The sequence below is a fragment of the Suillus fuscotomentosus genome (genome assembly GCF_016647785.1).
Source record: "Suillus fuscotomentosus strain FC203 chromosome Unknown F5891scaffold_85, whole genome shotgun sequence".
Classification (NCBI taxonomy): Eukaryota; Fungi; Basidiomycota; class Agaricomycetes; order Boletales; family Suillaceae; genus Suillus; species Suillus fuscotomentosus.
This window is the reverse complement of record NW_024539597.1, coordinates 1-18752: the sequence shown is the minus strand read 5'-3', so window position 1 is coordinate 18752 and position 18752 is coordinate 1. Positions and strand designations below refer to the sequence as shown.

At 49.2% G+C, this 18752-nt stretch overlaps 9 protein-coding genes across 9 annotated transcripts; 3 read left to right on the top strand and 6 right to left on the bottom strand.

The window, feature by feature from the left end:
• Positions 1 to 2689: 2689 nt before the first annotated feature.
• On the top strand, positions 2690 to 4891 carry F5891DRAFT_1195608 (uncharacterized protein; the record flags this gene model as incomplete). The annotated part of the gene is made up of 8 exons (XM_041368155.1): positions 2690 to 2737; positions 2799 to 2805; positions 2863 to 2954; positions 3003 to 3110; positions 3170 to 3250; positions 4312 to 4476; positions 4530 to 4614; positions 4665 to 4891. The coding sequence occupies 8 exons, from the start codon at positions 2690 to 2692 to the stop codon at positions 4889 to 4891; spliced, it is 813 nt and encodes a 270-aa protein (XP_041219629.1).
• A 421-nt stretch (positions 4892 to 5312) lies between these two features.
• F5891DRAFT_1195607 (uncharacterized protein) lies at positions 5313 to 6308 on the top strand (the record flags this gene model as incomplete). The annotated part of the gene is made up of 1 exon (XM_041368154.1): positions 5313 to 6308. The coding sequence occupies one exon, from the start codon at positions 5313 to 5315 to the stop codon at positions 6306 to 6308; it is 996 nt and encodes a 331-aa protein (XP_041219628.1).
• Positions 6309 to 6520: 212 nt separating this feature from the next.
• On the bottom strand, positions 6521 to 7590 carry F5891DRAFT_734637 (uncharacterized protein). The gene is made up of 6 exons (XM_041373018.1): positions 7435 to 7590; positions 7298 to 7370; positions 7138 to 7243; positions 7091 to 7093; positions 6860 to 7038; positions 6521 to 6808 (listed from the first exon to the last, which is right to left on the bottom strand). The coding sequence occupies exons 1-6, from the start codon at positions 7473 to 7475 to the stop codon at positions 6734 to 6736; spliced, it is 477 nt and encodes a 158-aa protein (XP_041219627.1). The 5' UTR covers positions 7476 to 7590; the 3' UTR covers positions 6521 to 6733.
• A 1294-nt stretch (positions 7591 to 8884) lies between these two features.
• Positions 8885 to 9593, bottom strand: F5891DRAFT_1063670 (uncharacterized protein; the record flags this gene model as incomplete). The annotated part of the gene is made up of 3 exons (XM_041363016.1): positions 8885 to 9269; positions 9326 to 9365; positions 9419 to 9593. 3 exons carry the CDS (start codon positions 9591 to 9593, stop codon positions 9080 to 9082), a joined length of 405 nt encoding a protein of 134 aa, XP_041219626.1. The 3' UTR covers positions 8885 to 9079.
• Positions 9594 to 9713: 120 nt separating this feature from the next.
• On the top strand, positions 9714 to 10874 carry F5891DRAFT_1063667 (uncharacterized protein). The gene is made up of 4 exons (XM_041363015.1): positions 9714 to 10153; positions 10210 to 10317; positions 10375 to 10409; positions 10460 to 10874. Exons 1-3 carry the CDS (start codon positions 10074 to 10076, stop codon positions 10379 to 10381), a joined length of 195 nt encoding a protein of 64 aa, XP_041219625.1. The 5' UTR covers positions 9714 to 10073; the 3' UTR covers positions 10382 to 10409; positions 10460 to 10874.
• Positions 10875 to 12008: 1134 nt separating this feature from the next.
• On the bottom strand, positions 12009 to 12312 carry F5891DRAFT_1195602 (uncharacterized protein; the record flags this gene model as incomplete). Its single annotated transcript, XM_041368153.1, has 2 exons — positions 12009 to 12204; positions 12260 to 12312. 2 exons carry the CDS (start codon positions 12310 to 12312, stop codon positions 12009 to 12011), a joined length of 249 nt encoding a protein of 82 aa, XP_041219624.1.
• Positions 12313 to 14088: 1776 nt separating this feature from the next.
• Positions 14089 to 14770, bottom strand: F5891DRAFT_1195601 (lysine-specific permease; the record flags this gene model as incomplete). Its single annotated transcript, XM_041368152.1, has 8 exons — positions 14089 to 14109; positions 14167 to 14175; positions 14231 to 14265; positions 14320 to 14337; positions 14375 to 14391; positions 14437 to 14549; positions 14586 to 14607; positions 14655 to 14770. 8 exons carry the CDS (start codon positions 14768 to 14770, stop codon positions 14089 to 14091), a joined length of 351 nt encoding a protein of 116 aa, XP_041219623.1.
• A 525-nt stretch (positions 14771 to 15295) lies between these two features.
• Positions 15296 to 15602, bottom strand: F5891DRAFT_1063655 (uncharacterized protein; the record flags this gene model as incomplete). The annotated part of the gene is made up of 2 exons (XM_041363014.1): positions 15296 to 15421; positions 15474 to 15602. Coding segments are annotated over 2 exons (168 nt in total), but the record flags the coding sequence as incomplete, so codon positions are not given.
• A 372-nt stretch (positions 15603 to 15974) lies between these two features.
• F5891DRAFT_1063650 (uncharacterized protein) lies at positions 15975 to 16644 on the bottom strand (the record flags this gene model as incomplete). The annotated part of the gene is made up of 3 exons (XM_041363013.1): positions 15975 to 16169; positions 16202 to 16405; positions 16518 to 16644. Coding segments are annotated over 3 exons (467 nt in total), but the record flags the coding sequence as incomplete, so codon positions are not given.
• Positions 16645 to 18752: the final 2108 nt, after the last annotated feature.

Below are 18752 nucleotides of genomic sequence, written 5' to 3'. Positions count from 1 at the left end.
ATAAATTTATGTTCACTTGAGTCAAACTGTAACAAAATCGTTGCACTGCATTTCTCGAAGAATAATGGTCGCAAGATTGATTTGATTTCGCGAGTCGAGTTCAAAGTTATCGAAGTCGGAAGGAGTAGTGAATCCCATTGGTCAATAATGCTGCAGTTCGTTCCGATGATCTCTTCCTTTATATGATGGCGTCCTATTGTAGGAATATCATTAGTACATATCCACCACACTTGCCAAACGTCCTTACCGAGAACATTAATGGCGAAAACTATAAATCCTCGGCCGCTTAAAGTCGAGCGAACTCATATCAGATCCCGGGTGGTATGGTTCAGGCTGCTATTCGGCGATTAAACAAGTGCCATAATGGGTTATTAGTAAGATTGAGAGGGCAGCTAGATGGAAAGGTTAGCCATGGTATGATACTTTGGATGAAATTCACGAACATGGTCAGCGGTCTGAAGGACCTGTTCCAGCAGGGGTTCCAAGTTTCGCAATTGATTCTCTCTTGTAACTTTTGCGACCTTCAGACTCTCTTGTAACTGCGTCGGTCGAGATATACCGGGAATGAAGAAATAACATACTTTCGCTCCCTGCAACACGAAGCTCCGTCAGACGTTTAGGAATAATAGCCTTTTGCGTACGCTCGAGCCAAACTGTAATAAAACAGTTGCGGTGCGTTTCTTACGCGGCCAATGGAGTCGAGTTCAAAGTTATCAATATCGGAGGTAGTGAGTCCCATTTGTCAGCAATGCTCTTCCATTACATGATAGTGTCGTCTACGGCAGCAATGTCATTAGCGCCTATCCACCACCATGCCAGAAGTCCTCACAGAGAACATCAACGGCGAAAACTATAAAATCCTCGGTAGCCTAAAGTTGAGTGAACGGTCGGAGTCGCTGGATATGACCGTCTCTTCCTTCGAAAGGATCTTGCGGGTGGCTTGCATCATCTGAAAAAAGAAGTGAGCTTATGGCGCGCGTATTACACGCGGTCTTGGACATATCTTGTATTCCAAGAGAAGGCGTCGAATGAACATATAGTAGCTTTGCCTTCTCGTCGCTTGTCGACATGCTGATTGTACATCTCCAGCAAAGTTAACTTAAGGGCAAGTGGATATCCCGTCTCGTATGGAGGGGGCAGCGCTGCTCTTCTACGTTTACATCACATCTTCCTGTTCCAGCGCGTAAGCCATCCTTCGAGGCCAGAAACCAAAGGCCACAAGGTCTGCAAAGGCAGCAAGTTTAGTTCGCGTAGGATCGGAGACGGCCACAGCGTGAGATGTCTGGGGATAGGAATGGCGTTTGGGTCTGACGGTGGCCCGTGATTATTGTAGAGCTTGAGAAACCAAAAGCGTAGTGTGAGGGTTAAGTAGATGAGTGGCATTCAGTATTCACGTACCTATCCACGAGTTGATATCTCAGTTCACTTTAAGGGGTGTGTTACGCTCGGCGTTGGTTGGACGTCTTGAAAAGAGTGAGCTGTAACAGGGTGGCATTCGTCAAGTGCCCGCTTCACTGGTTAGACCGAGGTGTCCAACCGCTCGGAAAAAGGTGTAGGCATTATAATGCGTTGGTCGCCACGCTCTCAGTAATTTGTCAAAATTGGATGTTTCTCATCACAAAAAAACAGTATACGTAATTGTACAAGCCACATCGTCCTCCTCACGCCAAAAATTTGTCTGACTAGTGACGCAAGTCTTCTCAACAAGTTTGAGAAGTCCTAGATTTCATCCTCCAGATCAGGGTCGCTTACTGATAGGACATGCTCGTATTCTTGGAGCTAGAATGCGGACGCGGACGTGGCGCACAGGCGTGGCGACCGATCAACAGGGAAGGTGAAACCGGGAAATGAAGCACCGTCTTTTAGTGCTGCAGATTAGACGTGCACGTACTTCGGCCCATAACTTCGCTGAAGGTCGTTCTGATGGATTAGAATGATTAATGAGGGCTACGCATAACGAATTAGGAAGGGGGAAGGGGAAGGGAGAGGTCACAGAAAGTCCGAGAATTGGCCAGTGTGAAGTCTGTACGTGATTGCCCCGATAATAGTAAGAGAGAACGAAGGTGACTGCGATTCCCACGGTACCATTATCGTAGCGCCGCCGACGCGCCAGTTCCCGACTCCGCCGGCTCTTTCCATTTCCTGTTTTGCCGTCAGTTATGAACTAGGGTTCGGCGTTGACTTGCTTGCCTGCATGGTCGAGTTCCAATCGTTTTTTGTATACCCAATTTTATTCTACCGATCTCTCAGTTTCTCACGCACGATTTGGTAGAGATCGGCACGTTTGTTGCAGACAAAACCCTCCTCCACTACCGTTCCTGAGACACTCGACATTTAGACCAAATTAGGTTAGGACTTAGCGCTTAGGTACCGGTTGGCTTGCCATTTTCAAACTTTTATGTATAATTTACTGATACATTTTTTTTTTGAAATGACGGTTCTTAGATCAACGAGCTCCTGGCAATGAGCCTTCGTTATCATTTGGTATTCAAACTCCATGCGTTTCCTTAGCGGAGGTCACGATGACGAGATCTTGAAGTGGACAGTACCCGTCGACGCTAATTCAAAAGCGAGGTTCTATCCTTGACTCTCATAACACAAATCGAGCTTCCTTCGTGAAGAGCTACTCGTCCAAGCGATTCACACTGACGCTAACGCCTTTACTTCATATGCCGATCGGTCATTCGTTATGGCCCGCCAACACGCTTGGGACTATGCCTTTGGGGATGCAATCGAGGTGATATGGACCGACCTATCACGACCCTCTCAGGAAAGACTGAAGTTCATCTGTGAGATAGTCCATCGGTATTCAGCCCACATTGACTGGCTATATCTCCGAGGGCATCTCCTACTGCTAAAAAGCTCAAGTCTGGGAAGCCAGGAAAACATCTGATGTCGCATCCATGTTCATAAACCAAGATTCAACCACCCACCAATTTCTCCTCTTGATAAAGGTAGGTCAAACTGGTCCCACATGCTCTCTGCTTCCTTCCGTATTCCAGGCCATCACACTCTTCAACGCAGTTCAACACGAAGAAGCAATCCTGCTTATCAAAGAGCTGCTTACCGCTTTTTTGAATGTTGATCCTCTCGTGCGTCGTGCCGTGGAAGTAAGTATCATGCGGCCATGCTTGGTCATTGATGCTGATTTTTGCAACTCGCACCTCAGACATATCTACATTTTCAGCTCGGAATTAAAGATTTTGATTCTACGCGTCACGATGCAGCCGCTGATCACTTCGCTACGGTTGTCTGCTCCACAGCTTTCTCATGGGAAAACAATATCAAACATTCGAGGACTTGACCATGGCGCGTCCACGTGATGCTCTTTGGCTGGGATCTCGAGTCATTGTTGCTACGCATCAGAAACAGTGCCAGGCATCCCTTTCGGCAGATAACCTCGTTCATTACAGCATTCTCGGATTTCCCGGCCAAGACATCAATAGTGCCCTAGGCGTCTCCCAAAACTCGGGCTCATCTAACTTCGTTTTGCGTATCATCTACTGGCTCGAAGTGTAGTGGAGAACTAGGAGACGTGCAATGACTATGGGAGGTTGCCAAAATAGAAGATGGTACGGAGGGTGAGCTAGTGCTTGAAATTGCAGGTCTTCCTCCTCTCTTTTGTTGGAAGGGTCTGATGAGTTTTTTTTAAGCGACGGTTTCTCTTTGCCTGGTCTGCTAGATCTGACGCCGATGTAGAAGTGGGAACTGTGTTGAACCTTGCCCTGTCATATGTTGAGGCGCAAGTGGAGAACATGTACAAATTGATGGTACTATACATTTTACTTGATCGTCGAGCGATGGTTAGATCTCGTAGAGTATGTTCTCCCTTTGTGGTTTTATTGATTGATGTACGCCTCAACCATGCAGGGCCCGAGGATCTAAATCTTCCCTCGATCGCCTGATCGAACTTATATTTTTCATTTCGCCCACGTCTACTCGTCGCGCGGACGCGCAGGGCCTGCGGCCAAAAGATGTTCTCTAGGGCGTTTTGCTCAATACGTAGTTCTGGGAATATACGAGGTGGGATTATCCGTTGCTCTGATTCCTTGTTGTGCTTTCGCACTTGAAAGCAAACGATTTCCTCCGGCTCAAGGCGTGCATCTAGTGCACGCGGCCAGCGTCATGCGCCTCAAGGTAGATGAGATAGCTTCCTATGCTTCTGAGCGCCATTGGACGCCCAGTTCTTCGCGGGTCCTGTGGACTTGAAGTTCGCTTGCCTTCAGTTTGTAGTTTGGCAATGTTCAGACAAGGCCCCGGGTACGTCGTAGTATATCCTATCGTTGATCTTAACTTGACGCTTCATCCCAGCCTGCAGCTCTTTTTCCTGTCGACCCAGGCTACATCCATGTCCTGCTCTCTAAGATCCTTTCTGGGTCTCCAACACATGACAGTACCACCACGCCCGCGGTCTTCCACACCTCCACCACCATCATAAACGCCCTCGTTTGGCTCCGACGCGATCTTGTCATTCACGTTTTACCAAATCTGGGGATGATTCTTCGCCAACTGATCGCATGCACCCACAGCCTGCGGCCCCAGCCAGCCACGAAGCAGAGCCAGATGATCATCGCCGACACCCTGCATCGCAAATAGCACCCTCTGAGCCACTAGGTGTGACAGAAGCTCGTGTACTCGCGCGACTCTTCACCTCGATGACGAAGAGCGTCCCCCACATGCCCATCCACTGGGGAGGCCCTCAGGGTCAATCGTACGACCTGTCGTCATCGTGATAGATGCGCTGGACGAGAGGGGCAAAGCTGAGACACGCCTTCGCGTTCTCCGCATTCTTGCGGGCAAACTAGGCGTTCAACAAATCACCAAACTCCCAGCTAACTTCCTAATCATCGTAACTTCTCGCCCGCTTCATGACATTGAAGCTGAGCTCTGAGGTGCTCCGCATGTTCATGGACGACATTTCGTCGGCCACCGCAGAGCGCGACATCCGCACGTTTCCTAAGCGGGCTGGATCAGCCTGGCTGAGGCTGTCGTGGGTTTTGACTGGGGTTGACGGGTGAAGCCGGGCCTTCGTAGAGCTGCCACATGGAGATCCTCCCTCGCAGTGCTTCTTCCTTAGTGAAGCACTGTGGCCCGTGCACTACTTTTAAGACTACACTTCGAAAGATTCTCGCTCGCCCCGTTTTTCTTCTTCCCAGTCTCATCTCCCTTTGCGACGCGCGTATAGTAGTCACAAGTTGAGGACTCCGTGCACTTCTAAAGAGACCACGAAGATCGGCAACCTATATATTCCATAGCACAGCGCGGCAGTCTGGCTTTTTGTTCTGCAGTCAAAGCGTCATCTCGACAGGTATATGGCGTTTGAATACCAGCAGCATCTGCCAAATGAAGTCCTATCCAAAATTTTCCATGAAGCACTCCTGCCGTTGCATGATATGGCGCCTTGCTATGACCATCTTGATGACCTATCGCTTTCATCAAGGCTGCTTGAAGCTCCCCTGTTGTTGACCAAAATTTGTCGACGATGGAGAGATATTGCTGTGGGGATGCCTAGCTTATGGTGCAGGCTGTTGGTGAAAGTTGAATGTGGAGACTGGCAGCGACGCGCTGTCTGCTATGACACATGGCTCAAGCGTTCCCAAGGACGTCCAGTCTCATTGGCCCTCCTGTGGCCTGACTTCACCAGCGACTCTGCCAAGTTACGAAACCTTCTGCAGCCTTATATCCATCAGATCACATCTCTCACTGTCGACTTCTATGATTTCCCGTGGCCAATTGGACCTTATTTGTTCACAGGCTTCGTAGCAGTCGAGCGGTTGTCTGCACGCATTGCTGATGATCTGGAACATGAGGTTTCAACACCTATTGCATGCTCTGCATCTCAACTACCTGCTCTGCGCAGTTTCTATTTCGAGGCATCATATCGATTAGGCCTTGGTGACTTGGAGTCTTTTGATCCCATGTGGAGATGTCTAACAGAAGTTTCGGTTGATGCGAGTACCCATGACTCCATTCTGTACTTGCTCCAGGTAGCTCCCGACCTCTCCTCATTGACGATTGACACATACCTGGGGGACGAGGAAAACTTGGAGCCTTTCATGCACGCCAAACTTCGATTCTTATGCCTTCATGTAGACACATTATCTGACCTTCTCAATGCTCTCTCACTCCCCAATCTATGCATACTGGAAGTTCATGGCTTGTTAACCTGGCCTCATGATGCATTCACGGCATTCCTGGCACGGTCGGGGTGTTCGCTGGAGAGCCTGATCGTTAGTGGCGCAGTAACAATAACTAATGAGCAGAGAGCAGAATACATTAGTCTTTCCCCCTCACTCCAATTTCCATAGCCATACATCATAGGTTTTGCATTATGATAACGAGTCACAGTCAACACTATTGAAGGCGCCTTGGCTTCATCAGAGCCGCAGGAAAAAGCTGAATCGCGATAAGATCAGCGAATTCAATCTCGCATTTGACGAGTCGAAATGATGGCTCAGTCTCGTCGCTATAGAGAAGGTTGGTTTGCGGATCACGCCTAGACTGACGTGCTTTGGTGCGCTACGGAGATAAGGCTTGGCTTAAGCCGAGCTCGAACGATGGAAGCGTTCATAACCCTCTCGATGGGGACCTCCCTTAGACTCGTGACCAGTCTGACGTACGTCACAATGAGCATTGTTGAAGAAGCATAGAACGGATGTCCCATCACCATATGCTTTCCTCTGGCGGTTGAACTTTGGTAAGACGGGGAGAAGGTGTCGCCGGAAAAAAATGGTCAATCCGTCCTGGATGCGTTGGACCATAAAGTGGTGAACTTCGCCACATCGATGTTCTCTTCCTTGCCGTTGACCTGAAAAAGGCTGTTAATCCTGTGAATATCCACGAGTTAAATCAATACTACATTGAGCTTCTGGTTAGAAACCTGGTATATGTCGTTGAAATGCGCAATCTCGAGTACGTTCTCGTTGCCTGGAGGCGGTGTAACAGGATTAACATCGTGCTCTGCGCACCAGACCTTGATCCCTTGTTCATATTGCTCCCAAGTGAGCCCTCCTGGATCTGTGTGACGGACAAGGACGCCTTGAAAACGGTCTTCAGCCGATGATAGCTCATCTAAAGCAACTGGGCGTACCCTCTTTCGACAGGTCAGAAGCGAATTCATTATCAAAGTAGACCTACGCAGGAGCTTAGATACGTGCAAACCGGACAAAAGAATATCATACCATGTCCTCGTATGCGTATTTGCTCCATCCTTGGATGCGCTTAAAGTGCTTGGTCTTGGATTCTGCGAAGGAGAAATGGCGTCAGTGGTTCTGAGAGGCAAGTAATGACATCCTACCATCTTTATGATGGATTTCTGTTGGTTATCCCTTGGATCGGTGGCATGGAAGTAGTATAGCACTCGGTCCACCCTGAGAAATAAAATTCAGTGCATGTCACGACTTACCACTGCGCAGCGATGAGAACCAACAATACCTTGCTATCATGTCCCGACACGAGCGCGATAGATGCCCCATTCTTCAACGCATTTTCGATTATTCTCGGAATGTCGGGACAGAGCGTTACTTTATTTTGATGGTTACTACTGGAGATCCATGACAATACACCATATCCAAAATCCTATGAGATGATCTTTTGTCTTTTGAAAGCCAAGTATCAACCTTCTTGACGTCAGAAAGTCAGGGTATTGGGAAGTCTGTGTGAGGTCTGCGCAGACTCCGCGTCCAGGTCTGTGTCTAGGTCTGTGTCAAGTCTTTGTCAGCGTTACGCGGGAGTTACCGGGGGAAGGTTTGTCAACCACCAAAGGTCTGTCTGCCCGCCGTCTTACATAGCCATTGATCATCTTATCTCGTCGTTTGCCCGCCGCCTCTCTCGTTGCGCGCCGCCTCTCTCGTTGCGCGCCGCCTCTCTCGTTGCGCGCCGCCTCCCTCGTTGCCCGCTGTCTCCCTCGTTGCGTGCCACCTCTCTCGTTGCCCGCCATCTCTCTCGCTTGTGCACCACCTTTCTCATTGGCTGCAGTCCCTCCCGCGTCTCTCTCGTTCATTGCCTGCAGTCCTTCCTGCCACCCTCTCTCGTTTTCCCGCCGCCGCCCTCGTTGCCCGCCACCTATACTTGAACCGTGGGCACCATGTCGGGTGCCTCAGACGCTCAGGAGCGTTAAAATTTTAGGTTGGCTCATCGTGCTTCTCCCGCGTTGAATCAACGCTGATATCTAGAATTAAGGGTAAAGCCACGCTCGTTTTGAGCTTTTCCCTTCTTTCAATTTTCCGATTTTCATTTTCCTCACCACCCCGTAATTTACAGGTCTGAGATCTGACCTCCCACCTCCCAAACGCTCTCACGCTTAGGTCGACCCGCGGGCAGCGCTCGGGCATGACCCTGGTTGACCTATGTCAGGCCTTATTACATGTCTGGGGCGCGGATTCAGTATTTATCGCATATCAGCCTCCTTTAAAGTAGTCAGTTGTTTGGTCGTATTATTTCCAGCCGCTGCATCTGCAGGACGCTAAGCTGCATCTGCAGGACGCAAAGCTGCATCTGCAGGACGCAAAGCTGCATCTGCAGGACGCAAAGCTGCATCTGCAGGACGCAAAGCTGCATCTGCAGGACGCAAAGCTGCATCTGCAGGACGCAAAGCTGCATCTGCAGGACGCAAAGCTGCATCTGCAGGACGCAAAGCTGCATCTGCAGGACGCAAAGCTGCATCTGCAGGACGCAAAGCTGCATCTGCGGTCACCGGCCGCTGCATCTGCAGGACAAAAAGCTGCATCTGCAGGACGCAAAGCCGCTGCATCTGCAGGACAAAAAGCTGCATCTGCAGGACGCAAATCCGCTGCATCTGCAGGACAAAAAGCCTGTATCTGCAGGACGCAAAGCTGCATCTGCAGTCACCGGCCGCGGCATCTGCAGGCGACTCGTCATTTTTTTATTGAGCGTAAAACCTAGAGGTGCGCCCCCAACTGACATCACTGAAGCGCGCATTTCTCGAGGGTTGAGATACAAGATGTCGTCCCGTCTGTGCGTCCAAATATACAGGACTTCGAACTCCTGGACGAAAAAACAGGGAAGAGCATGCGTCAACCTCTCCCTCTCTCGCTTTTGCCTCTCTCTTTGTCTTTCCTCACGTTCCTGCTCGTCCATAGCGCCAGCGCCTTCGTTGAAATCGACCACGTCCACCTCCAGCGCGCTCATCATCCCAAATCCGCTTAATATCCTGGACCGGCGGCCGGTCCTCGTTATCTAACTCATCTTCTGACGATTCCACAACTGGCTGGCGCTTAGAGGTCGATGGAGCGGGTGGAGACCACCTTCTGGCCTACGCCGTAAACGAGTCAGTCGATTCCCGAATGAAGCGCCCGGTTTTTACTCTAGCAGCTCAAGGTCGTCTTCTTCCAAGGCCTCCTCGTCTGAGAGAATAATTAGAACGTTGTAATAATAAGCCCAATTCATATATGCTTACTGCGCCTCCGATGTCTCCTCTTACGCCGCTTCCTTCCTCGATGCCTTGCCTCGTCATCGTCATCGTCTTCCTCCTCATCCTCATTTTCATCTACGATAAAGCGTTCTCTGATTCTTCTCGCCTCTTCCTCCACTTCCTCAGAGCTATCGTCCGAAATGACCTGGGGATCTGCCATAGTTCGCGCCAGAATCAGACGTTTGCTTTATAGGCGTACGAGAGCCAGATGACTTTGTCAAATGCGGCGAGCAAGAGATGGAAGATGATCGCTCATCTCGACAATTTGGTCAATTTGCGCGTCGCCCAGGTCCGCGAGTGGATATAGTCCAACATCGCTTGCTTCCAATTTCTAAAACGCGCAGGCAAGCATCGACGAGCTCATGAGAACGTTTGAAAGCGCCGCGGTAGACATCAAGAGCGACTTGCAGTTGTGCGATATGAGCGCACGAAGGTGAGATGGATCCTCTTTACCGTTGCGTAAGAGGTCACGCAGAGGACGACCATCTGTGAGCTGCTACCGTACTTGCCTGCGGTCAGGTATCTTGACCCTAGAATAGCCTTTTTATGTGCTTAAATGGCCTCCAGCCCTGCGATCTGTCAAAGCTCAGGTTGAGTTTCGCACCAGTTTCTGACGCCTAATTTGCCAGCGACATGAATCATGACCAACGCCTGGGCGATGCTCGACTTGGCTCTTTCCCATCTTCACGGTTTGGAAGACGGTGCTATCCATCTCTGCATGTTCGTCGACCATCATCCTGCGTATCTTTGTACCCTGACAATTAAACCTCAAATAGGGAGGAGCGTTCGCGTTCCATGCAATACCCAGCCGAGGGAATCCGCGAATTTGAGACCGCGCGACAATCGATCAACGCGACGTTCACAGGAAGGCACCAGACGTTCCGGTACGCAGAGGTGGCGGGTTGTTTTGGTCCTGGACATTATTTACTCGCCCTCAACAGTGGCTAAACGACTGACTATTGTACATGGCCGCTCGGTAGGTACATTCGGCGCCCCTTCGCAGTCACTTTTCACGAATCATTACAGAAGATACTGGGCACGATGAATCAATAATATTAGTATTTATATGCACACACCAAACATGGTACGGAAGATACGGGGCCTCCATCTGTTTGTGGGTAACGTTGAATACCGTGCTATGGCGGAGGGCATGTAGGAAATGGCCGCAGACTAGTCTGTGTCTGGGGTGTGTTTTGTCGGCAAGTTCCGGGTTGTCTTTTCTGACTCATCAGCACTCCCGCCACGATCTACGTCAGCCACTGTGACGCCGATCCCAGCCTGATCACTGAAAACCAAGATCTATGATAAACCCTTATATACACATTATAATCCCCACAATGTCTATGATCGTATAAAATATAGCAGTGCAGAAGCCATAGTCTTGTATAGAAATATATTGTTATCCCTTGCGACCAATCTTTATCATGATTAAACTCAAACAGATTGATAAACACGCTAATTGCTGAAAACAAGATATATATGCGTAGAACGCTATCCCCTATGACGGATAGTCGATAATTATCAAGATGGTTTTCATTTGGCATTGGCTGCATGAATCATGTTGTGACAGTACTAAAACTGTACTGAAGTGATGAAGCGCGTTCGAAAAAGTGTCTCTCATTGGGCCTTTCTAGCCCAAAGGCTCTCCCGTCCAATAAGTAAAGAGATAGAAATTCTTGCCATCTGTACCATCATATGGACGGTTGCTTCATTGGCATCATGGTATTGCGGGTTTTATACTTGATTGGCCAGGAAGTCACATTGGGTTGTATAGGATTATACAGAGACGCTCGGTACGATACGCGTAGTTTATCAATGCCTCGCCAATTCTCTACCCTAATCTCATCATCAACACCGTCTGCAGGAACAATAACATGGGTTGAACCACAACAGATATCGTTCGTGCCTTGAAGTCCAATGAAAGCAAGGCGTCGCGATTTGCACTGCTGAAGTGGTTGACTGAGTTTGGCGGCGCCGGCGTACTATCAAGCTCGGCGGTGCCGGTATAGGATCGAGTTTGGCGGTATATAATTGAACTCGTTGTACCATAGGATGTAACAGGATCGAGTTCAGCCATAGAGTCGAGATTTTGGCCATGGAATAGAAGTTGGTCGCAGGGATCAAATCCAAATATGAGATCGAGTTCAGCCATATCATCGAAGACCAGTCATCCTTAGACAGAAACATAGATCACGATATGACATATCCTGTTGCCAGACCATGTAGTACAGTGCGACTTTCTGGATGGCGTCCCGTCGAGAAACTTGCAGGAAGTAGCGTTAATGAGTGATTGAAGCTGAGTCGGATCCTTACTTATCAATGACCGGAAGATATGCTCGGCCGGTGGTGACTGAGGTCTTGACCCTTCTCAAGGGAGTTGTACCTCATTCGTTTTGAGATCCGGTGGTCAAACTATTTCAGAATAGGAAAAGAGAAGGAGCAGGGTCGGAGCCGGGTAAGGCTGCGAGCTTCGGCGTCAGTTGCAGACAGCTAAAACCAACAGAGATCCGACTCGGATATCAGCGGCAGTTTCTTTGAAGAAAGGCCAAAGTGCAGAATAGGTTTCAAGTGGGATTCAGGGATCATCCAGACCACCATTCACTACTGCCCGATCCCAACAACCGCCAGTGCTTAGCGCACATGCCCAGCGCATGTCAGCAAATGCTGACGTGGCTCGAACATATGCGAACCACACCGGAAGGCGCCAGAATGAGAGGAGTAGAGGAGGGCGAGAAGGAGATGAGGGAGAGGTAAGTTTATCTCTTGGGTGCCTATGTAAATGAGGTAGTTAGCTCCATAAAAATGCGCAATACATATTACACGCACCTCTGCAGCTTAGAGGAAGGTACCCACAATCCCTCGGCCGCGTTCAACACCATCAACCTCCAGTAAAATGTCACAGTTCATTCCAAGCACCACATCCCTTCGAGCTTTTGACAGACCGGCAGTGCCTGTTCGAGAAGTCGGCTCAATGTCGAGTAAGACATGTTAGGACCTCAGAAGCGAAGAAGGATGACACTGACTGCGTCTTGAGATGAATTGTTGAATCAGAAAATATGACAATGACGAGCAAATGTAGCGAAGCCATGGAGGACGAGTGCGACTCACAGTACTTGGTGTGTGCTGTCGAGACGTATTATCGTCGATGATTGTCGCGAGGGATGCTGACGTTTTTGCATTCCGGAAGGCCGCACCTCGAATAGTCCATTCCATACCCAATGTCCCGCGCTCTCGCGCTCGAAATGATATCGATCCCTTCGTCGCGACTACGGGGCTCGCAAGACCACGGTCAGGTCTATAGAAAGCGAGCCGCGCACGGTCAGCGCGTCTTTTCAGACCTGAGAAGCTAGGAGGGGTCGTATATGGTCTTTCGGCTCCTGATCGCGCTCAAAATCCCTTCGTCGCGACTACGGGGCGTGCAAGACCACGGTCAGGTCTATGGAAAGCACGTCGCGCACGGTCAGCGCGCCTTTTCAGGCCTGAGAAGCTAGGAGGGGATCGTGAAGCAGAAGAGAGGCTGATCTCACCTCTTATGTACCTTTGGAGAGCGGCCGATACGTACTTCGCATGTACGTATTATTGGCCGCACAGTCCGCATCAAGGTCGCTTGAGGCCGTTTTAGGTGGTCTGCCTCGACGAGATCTGCCCTGATTCGCAAGTTGCTTGCCGACAACGGTATCATCACGGCCTGCGGAGCTTCGATCGAATCCTCGAGGACGCCTCGTGTTACGGACGCTCTTCTCAAAGCAACGCCTAGGTTGCTTCAGTGAGCTGGCTCTATCGCCGCAGCTTTCTACCTCAGTCAACGAGCCTGATCACTGCAGATGTTCTATCAAATGTGGGATGAGCATCATTATACTCCGAACGCTATCCCAGGGTAGGATGCTTCCGGTTGATACGGCTTGATCATTGATGACACGGACAACCATCGAGGTCCGCGCGGCAGATGCGGAGAGCAGCCCACCCGATCGGCTCTGATCATGCCCTTTCGGAATTTTATGTAATCGCAGCTGACACCCAAGGTATTACGATCGACCTGATGGTCGAGTTTCCGTTTTCTTGTGGCGGAAATCCGACGGTTGCGAAGCTTCCTGAGGCTTTCTTTGATAATCCTCTTGCGTCAGCGTCACAGACGCGGGTGATTCACGATTAGGTTGAAGATAATCCATCGTTTCTAATCGATCGGAGGTCGGCAGGCCTCTCTGGTTCACCCTGGATTTTCTATCTTCAGACAATTCAAGGAGGAGTAGGCATCTTGGTGGCAGGCGTGCGGTGGTTATTCGAGTATCTCGGCATGTGGCGCTGCGGCGCTAGTTTCGCTTTTGATTAATTTGATTCCCCGACTCCTAGGAGCCTCGGCTTTGTTTTGATGATCGGGGTTTTCCCTGTCATCCTCGTGAGGCGTATACCCCATGAGCTTCATTCGCCATCGGATGTTTCATTTTTTGAGGATCTAGATTCGTTTTCGTGTCTGTACGGGAACAACTTTATTTGGCTAAACGCGTCCAAATATTGCTGTTTCTTTCTTTCTTTCTTTGTTGATGGCGTCTTCTCTATAGCTACTCATCAGCACATTGGTCCTCGAGGACAATTAACATCTGTCTTTCACGACGTTCGTGGTCGCAAATGTGTTGGTTACGTGCAGGGACGAATGATTAGCTCACATAAAAGTAGTTCTGAAAAAATTGCGATGACTGTCAGAAGCCGCATGAACCGCGAAGGAGTTGACTTACCCATCCAACCTGGACAGCAATCAATTAGCGATAGCGCACTTCAATCGAGAAACTTGATACTTACTGCGAAACCAAGTGCAGGGTCGACCCATCGTGCGGCTGAATTGCGTCGATCAATGTCACATTTCAAATGATACGAACTATCCCACATACCAAAATGGGGGAATCTCACTGAAATTGGGGCATGATGCATGAGACGTCATTTCACCGATGGAACACAGCGATCTAAAAAGCATTAGAAAGGTTTGATGAAAGGGTGTGCGAGCGTACGAGTATGCCACTGAGCCTACGAGGGCGTATGCGATAAGGGCACTGAGGGGGCCTGCGCCACTGAGAGCTTTCCCAGAACCCAGGAAAAGTCCTGTACCGAGCGTTCCAGCTCTCTATACTCTTCGTGAGTCAACTTGTAAGGGCGATACCGTGACACGACATATAGCAATCCTAATTAAATCAATGAGCTGGCTATAACAAGACAAAGATAGACGCACATCTGAACAGAAGCGACGTCGAACTGGTGCCTTCCGTCAGTAACGACATAAACTCCAACGTCGGGCTGGTTCTTCTCGACGCTATTAACATCATACTTGTGGTCCTCGCTGCTCATGATGGGGTCAACGAGGGAAATTGTGCCGTAGGATAGCGTACTGAGATGAAGGGGGGGGGGGGGGGGGGGTTCAGAGGGGGATATTTATATTCGGCTCGTGTGCCATCAAGTATGGTAGGGAGACACAGCACAGCGTGGTGTCAAGTGGCGCCTGATACGGACCAGAAAATATTAGATAGGAACCACAATGGTGGACATGTTGATAGGAAGTTTTACTGCAATTTGTTTACCGACACTTAATAGCCATGGCAAGAATGCGAACACGTCCGACATAACGATCAATACGTACACAGGTAACGCCGAGTCAATAGTCGAAGATAACGGTGATGCAGCGTCAATCTCGAGAAAGTTGAGGAATGGATTGGTTGAGTGGGAATAACGTCGACTAAAAGGTTGCAGGCTGAACTAGCGATGCATGAATATGACGGCATAACCAGCTTTGAGGAAATATTCGGCAGATGTTGCACCTCGGGTACCTACATCATGATTAGAGGAATATAATGAAAAGAACATTAGCACGTACCTGCGCTGAAGTTATCGAGGAAGCGGACGCTGCACATTTACTGAACATGAAGTCAGTAACCCTGTACGGCTGTGGGTGGTTGATCGTTCTTACACATTGAGCTCTAGCGGTACGGTGGTCCCTCCGCTCTGATTCGAGTTCAGAGTGAATCACGCGAGCGTCTGTGATAACGACTCTCACCGTTACAAGCACGACGGATCGGTTAGCCTGTCGTTGCCGTTGGATAAATTCGTGAACGCCCTGTATGTCGACGTCAAATGAAGGAGGTTGTGATTGTGTTTCAAAGTACGTACGATTCAGCAGAGAATGTCTGCGGGTTCGTGTTTTGTATTAGACATCCTGTATGAATCCAGAGCCTGCGATATCGGAATCCGGATGGCCAAATTAAGTAATCAATCATGCCATTTACATTAACCAATCACGGTCACCCGTTTTCATCCAAACGGTATCCAACCCGGTCAAGTTCGGCGTCAAATTTGAAATCCTATCTGTGATATAATCAGTACATCGATCGTATGTCTCTCACACATGTGCGATACAGTCGATTGATATACGCATGGTCAGATAGGTAGCGGGCCTGACAAAAAAAACAGCATGAAGTCTACACTACCTCTAATAATGAAATAAAAAAACATCTGCCCTGCAAGTCATCGCGGTATCGTCGTTAACGGGAAAATAGTGAAAAAGAAATATGTCATCAACGAAAGTGGTCGTCTAAAGGAACGCTCATCAAAAAGAACCTACCCCTGTAGATTCGCTAGGTCGGCTTTTTCGATCATGGTCACGTTCGCGTCATCGAGCTTTTCGTCACAGTCCGTGCTCCGTCGAGCAGGATGTCTGGGGTCGCCGTGTTCTGGTTGGGGTGCGTGGTCCGTACTGCGGTCATAGAATATGGATACTGAATCTACAGAATAGAGGCAACTGTCAAGAGGAACCAAAATACTGCGGCTCGTCCTTTATACTCATGTGAGCCCCCATGGATGGCCTCCACGGATGTCTCTATTGAACTGGCAACAGCGAGACCAATTGCTGATCCAAATTGAAGAGCGCCGTTAAAGATGGCACCAACTGTGCCTGCCATAGACGAAGGTGCGACTTGAAATATAGCAACGCTGTAATTACAGCGATTGGAATGCGTTAATGAAACCAAGACAATTTGAACTTACTTTGCGTACGCATATGTCAGCATGACTCTGCGCTCCCTAGAGATAAAGCTGGGAATACATATGGCCAATAGGTTTCCCCCCGCCCAGCGCCAGCAATACGGTCGCGATCATGCAAAAAGACACGCCTGTCAGAATAATACATTTCGGACTGAAGATCCGAGAGAGCGATCCGGTGAAACTCATAATGAAAGATGCGACACCGATCGGGAGCCTGGTAAGTTAAAACGGTCTGAATGACGGGAAACGTGGAGTGACAGTCGAGATCTTACATGTGCACAGCCGATGATATTGCGGACCACTCAAATACGTTTTGCCACAGGACGGTAAAAATCACGAACACTGTGAACCACCAAAAGAATGGCAAGAGCGCCACGGCAAAAATAATGGAGAAATTGGGATAAAACCGGTGGTCTGGTACCAGATCAGCCGATGATCGGTGGTAGGTGGAAGTATCCCTGATGACGTACATGGAAGCTGTATCCACGTGTATGAGTGTTTCCCAGTAGAAAAACCCGATGATCATCACGATCGATATGATTAGCGGGACAAGCACGGCTGCAGATGCCCAGCCGTGAAAATTTGTACCGTTAGGATGGTCAAGCCGAGTAAGTCAAGACTTTTCCATTTCGTTGCTGCCGGTTCAAGATTGTCTTTGGCTTTTGCAATTTCTGGCGGTATGATGAGGGCGCATACAAACCAGAACGCCCAGTGGTAAGATGCCCATTGGACGAACGTGGCACCAAAGCCGATGATATTGCCGACCACTCAGATAGCGCCATATACGTTGAGCGTATGCCTACAGCATCGACGTCTTCCTATCATTCTGCGCTGCTATATAGTATTAAGCAATTTTTACGTATGAATGCAAAAACTAGACCACCAGCTTAGAATTCGACATACTTTAGATTAATGTATCGAACGCGACAAACAAGCTCACGAAACAGGCCTGAATATGATGCTTGATAAGTAGTAGGCCAATACATGGGCATATAAGGACAACACAGATTTCGCCAACCTTATAAGGTAAATATTGTCATACCGGGTTATCCTGTTTTCAGTGATAGCCATCAGCTACCCCTGTCAGCGGCTAGCCACCCTGTCATCTACATCAACCACCCCCGTCAGCACTTCAGTCACCCCACCCCTGTGTCACGCATCAGTAAGGGCAATCAACGACGAGTCCGATTGATGACATCTGCAGGATAGCACCTGGAGTATTTGGCAGCTGTGGAGCTGCAGTCAATTATGTTGTCTGTGGGCACGGCGGGCAACGTGAAATAGCGGGAGAGGGGAGAGGCTGATGGCGGGATGGCGGGCGCTGACGCTAAATTATGACATAATCAAGACGTAATGTATTATGTGATGGTGGGCCGACAAACCAATTTCATCCTTTGATTGACTTCCCGGCACTTTCCGGACAACTGCTGGCAGACTTGTCCCCAAACTTTGACTCCAGTGTGACTTGTCTGTACAGTGTATAGGCCTCGCGCAGACTGGCCAAATCCCGCACTTTCTGGCGGTCAAACAGCTGTTTTGAAAGATCAAGTGGCTTCTGATAGTTCGTCCACTCCAGACCTGAAGTTCCTCAGGGTACAGGCATCTTCAAATCCGATTATTTTCATCATTATCGCTGAACATATTTGCTCCAGGCTATTTCACGTTGTCGGACCATCTCAGCGCATATGTGCGAGTCCAGCGACAGGATCTACCGAAAAAAGCTGAAGGCAGAAGATCACGAGGAAATTTTGAATTTGCGATACGTCAGCAGCAGCCTATCCGGGTCGATTCAGTACTCTCTAGCATCAACCATGGACTCATGGCTATAGCTGCGCTACAGTGTCGAGCTCACGCTCGCTCACTTATGAACTTTGAGAAGCCGATAGTCTCAATGAGAGAGTGACAACCTCCTCCTCCTGCAACGGAACTCACACCCTATTATGAACGCCTTCACGAGATCTACGCACAGCTTGACCAACCAGATGGAATGGAGGGCACATCGACATTGATCTTGTCCCCTTCATTGGAAAACCAATCTGCCAACACGAAAGTACTGGATGCTGGACTGCTGCTCAGAGTGGTTGGAAATTCCGCCTCCAGCAGCGGCCTGACAATTTAACCTCAGACATTACGGCAATGTTTTTCTTGCGTTTTTGGCTGCAGGGCTAAGCCTTTTTAGATATGCTCCACACGCATATCCAGGGCGTTCGCGTTAGCAACCCAGGGTGGCAGTCGGTTTTGGCAGATTTTCAGGTCGAAAGTGTGTGAATAATACGAGCATGGGACGACGTTCATA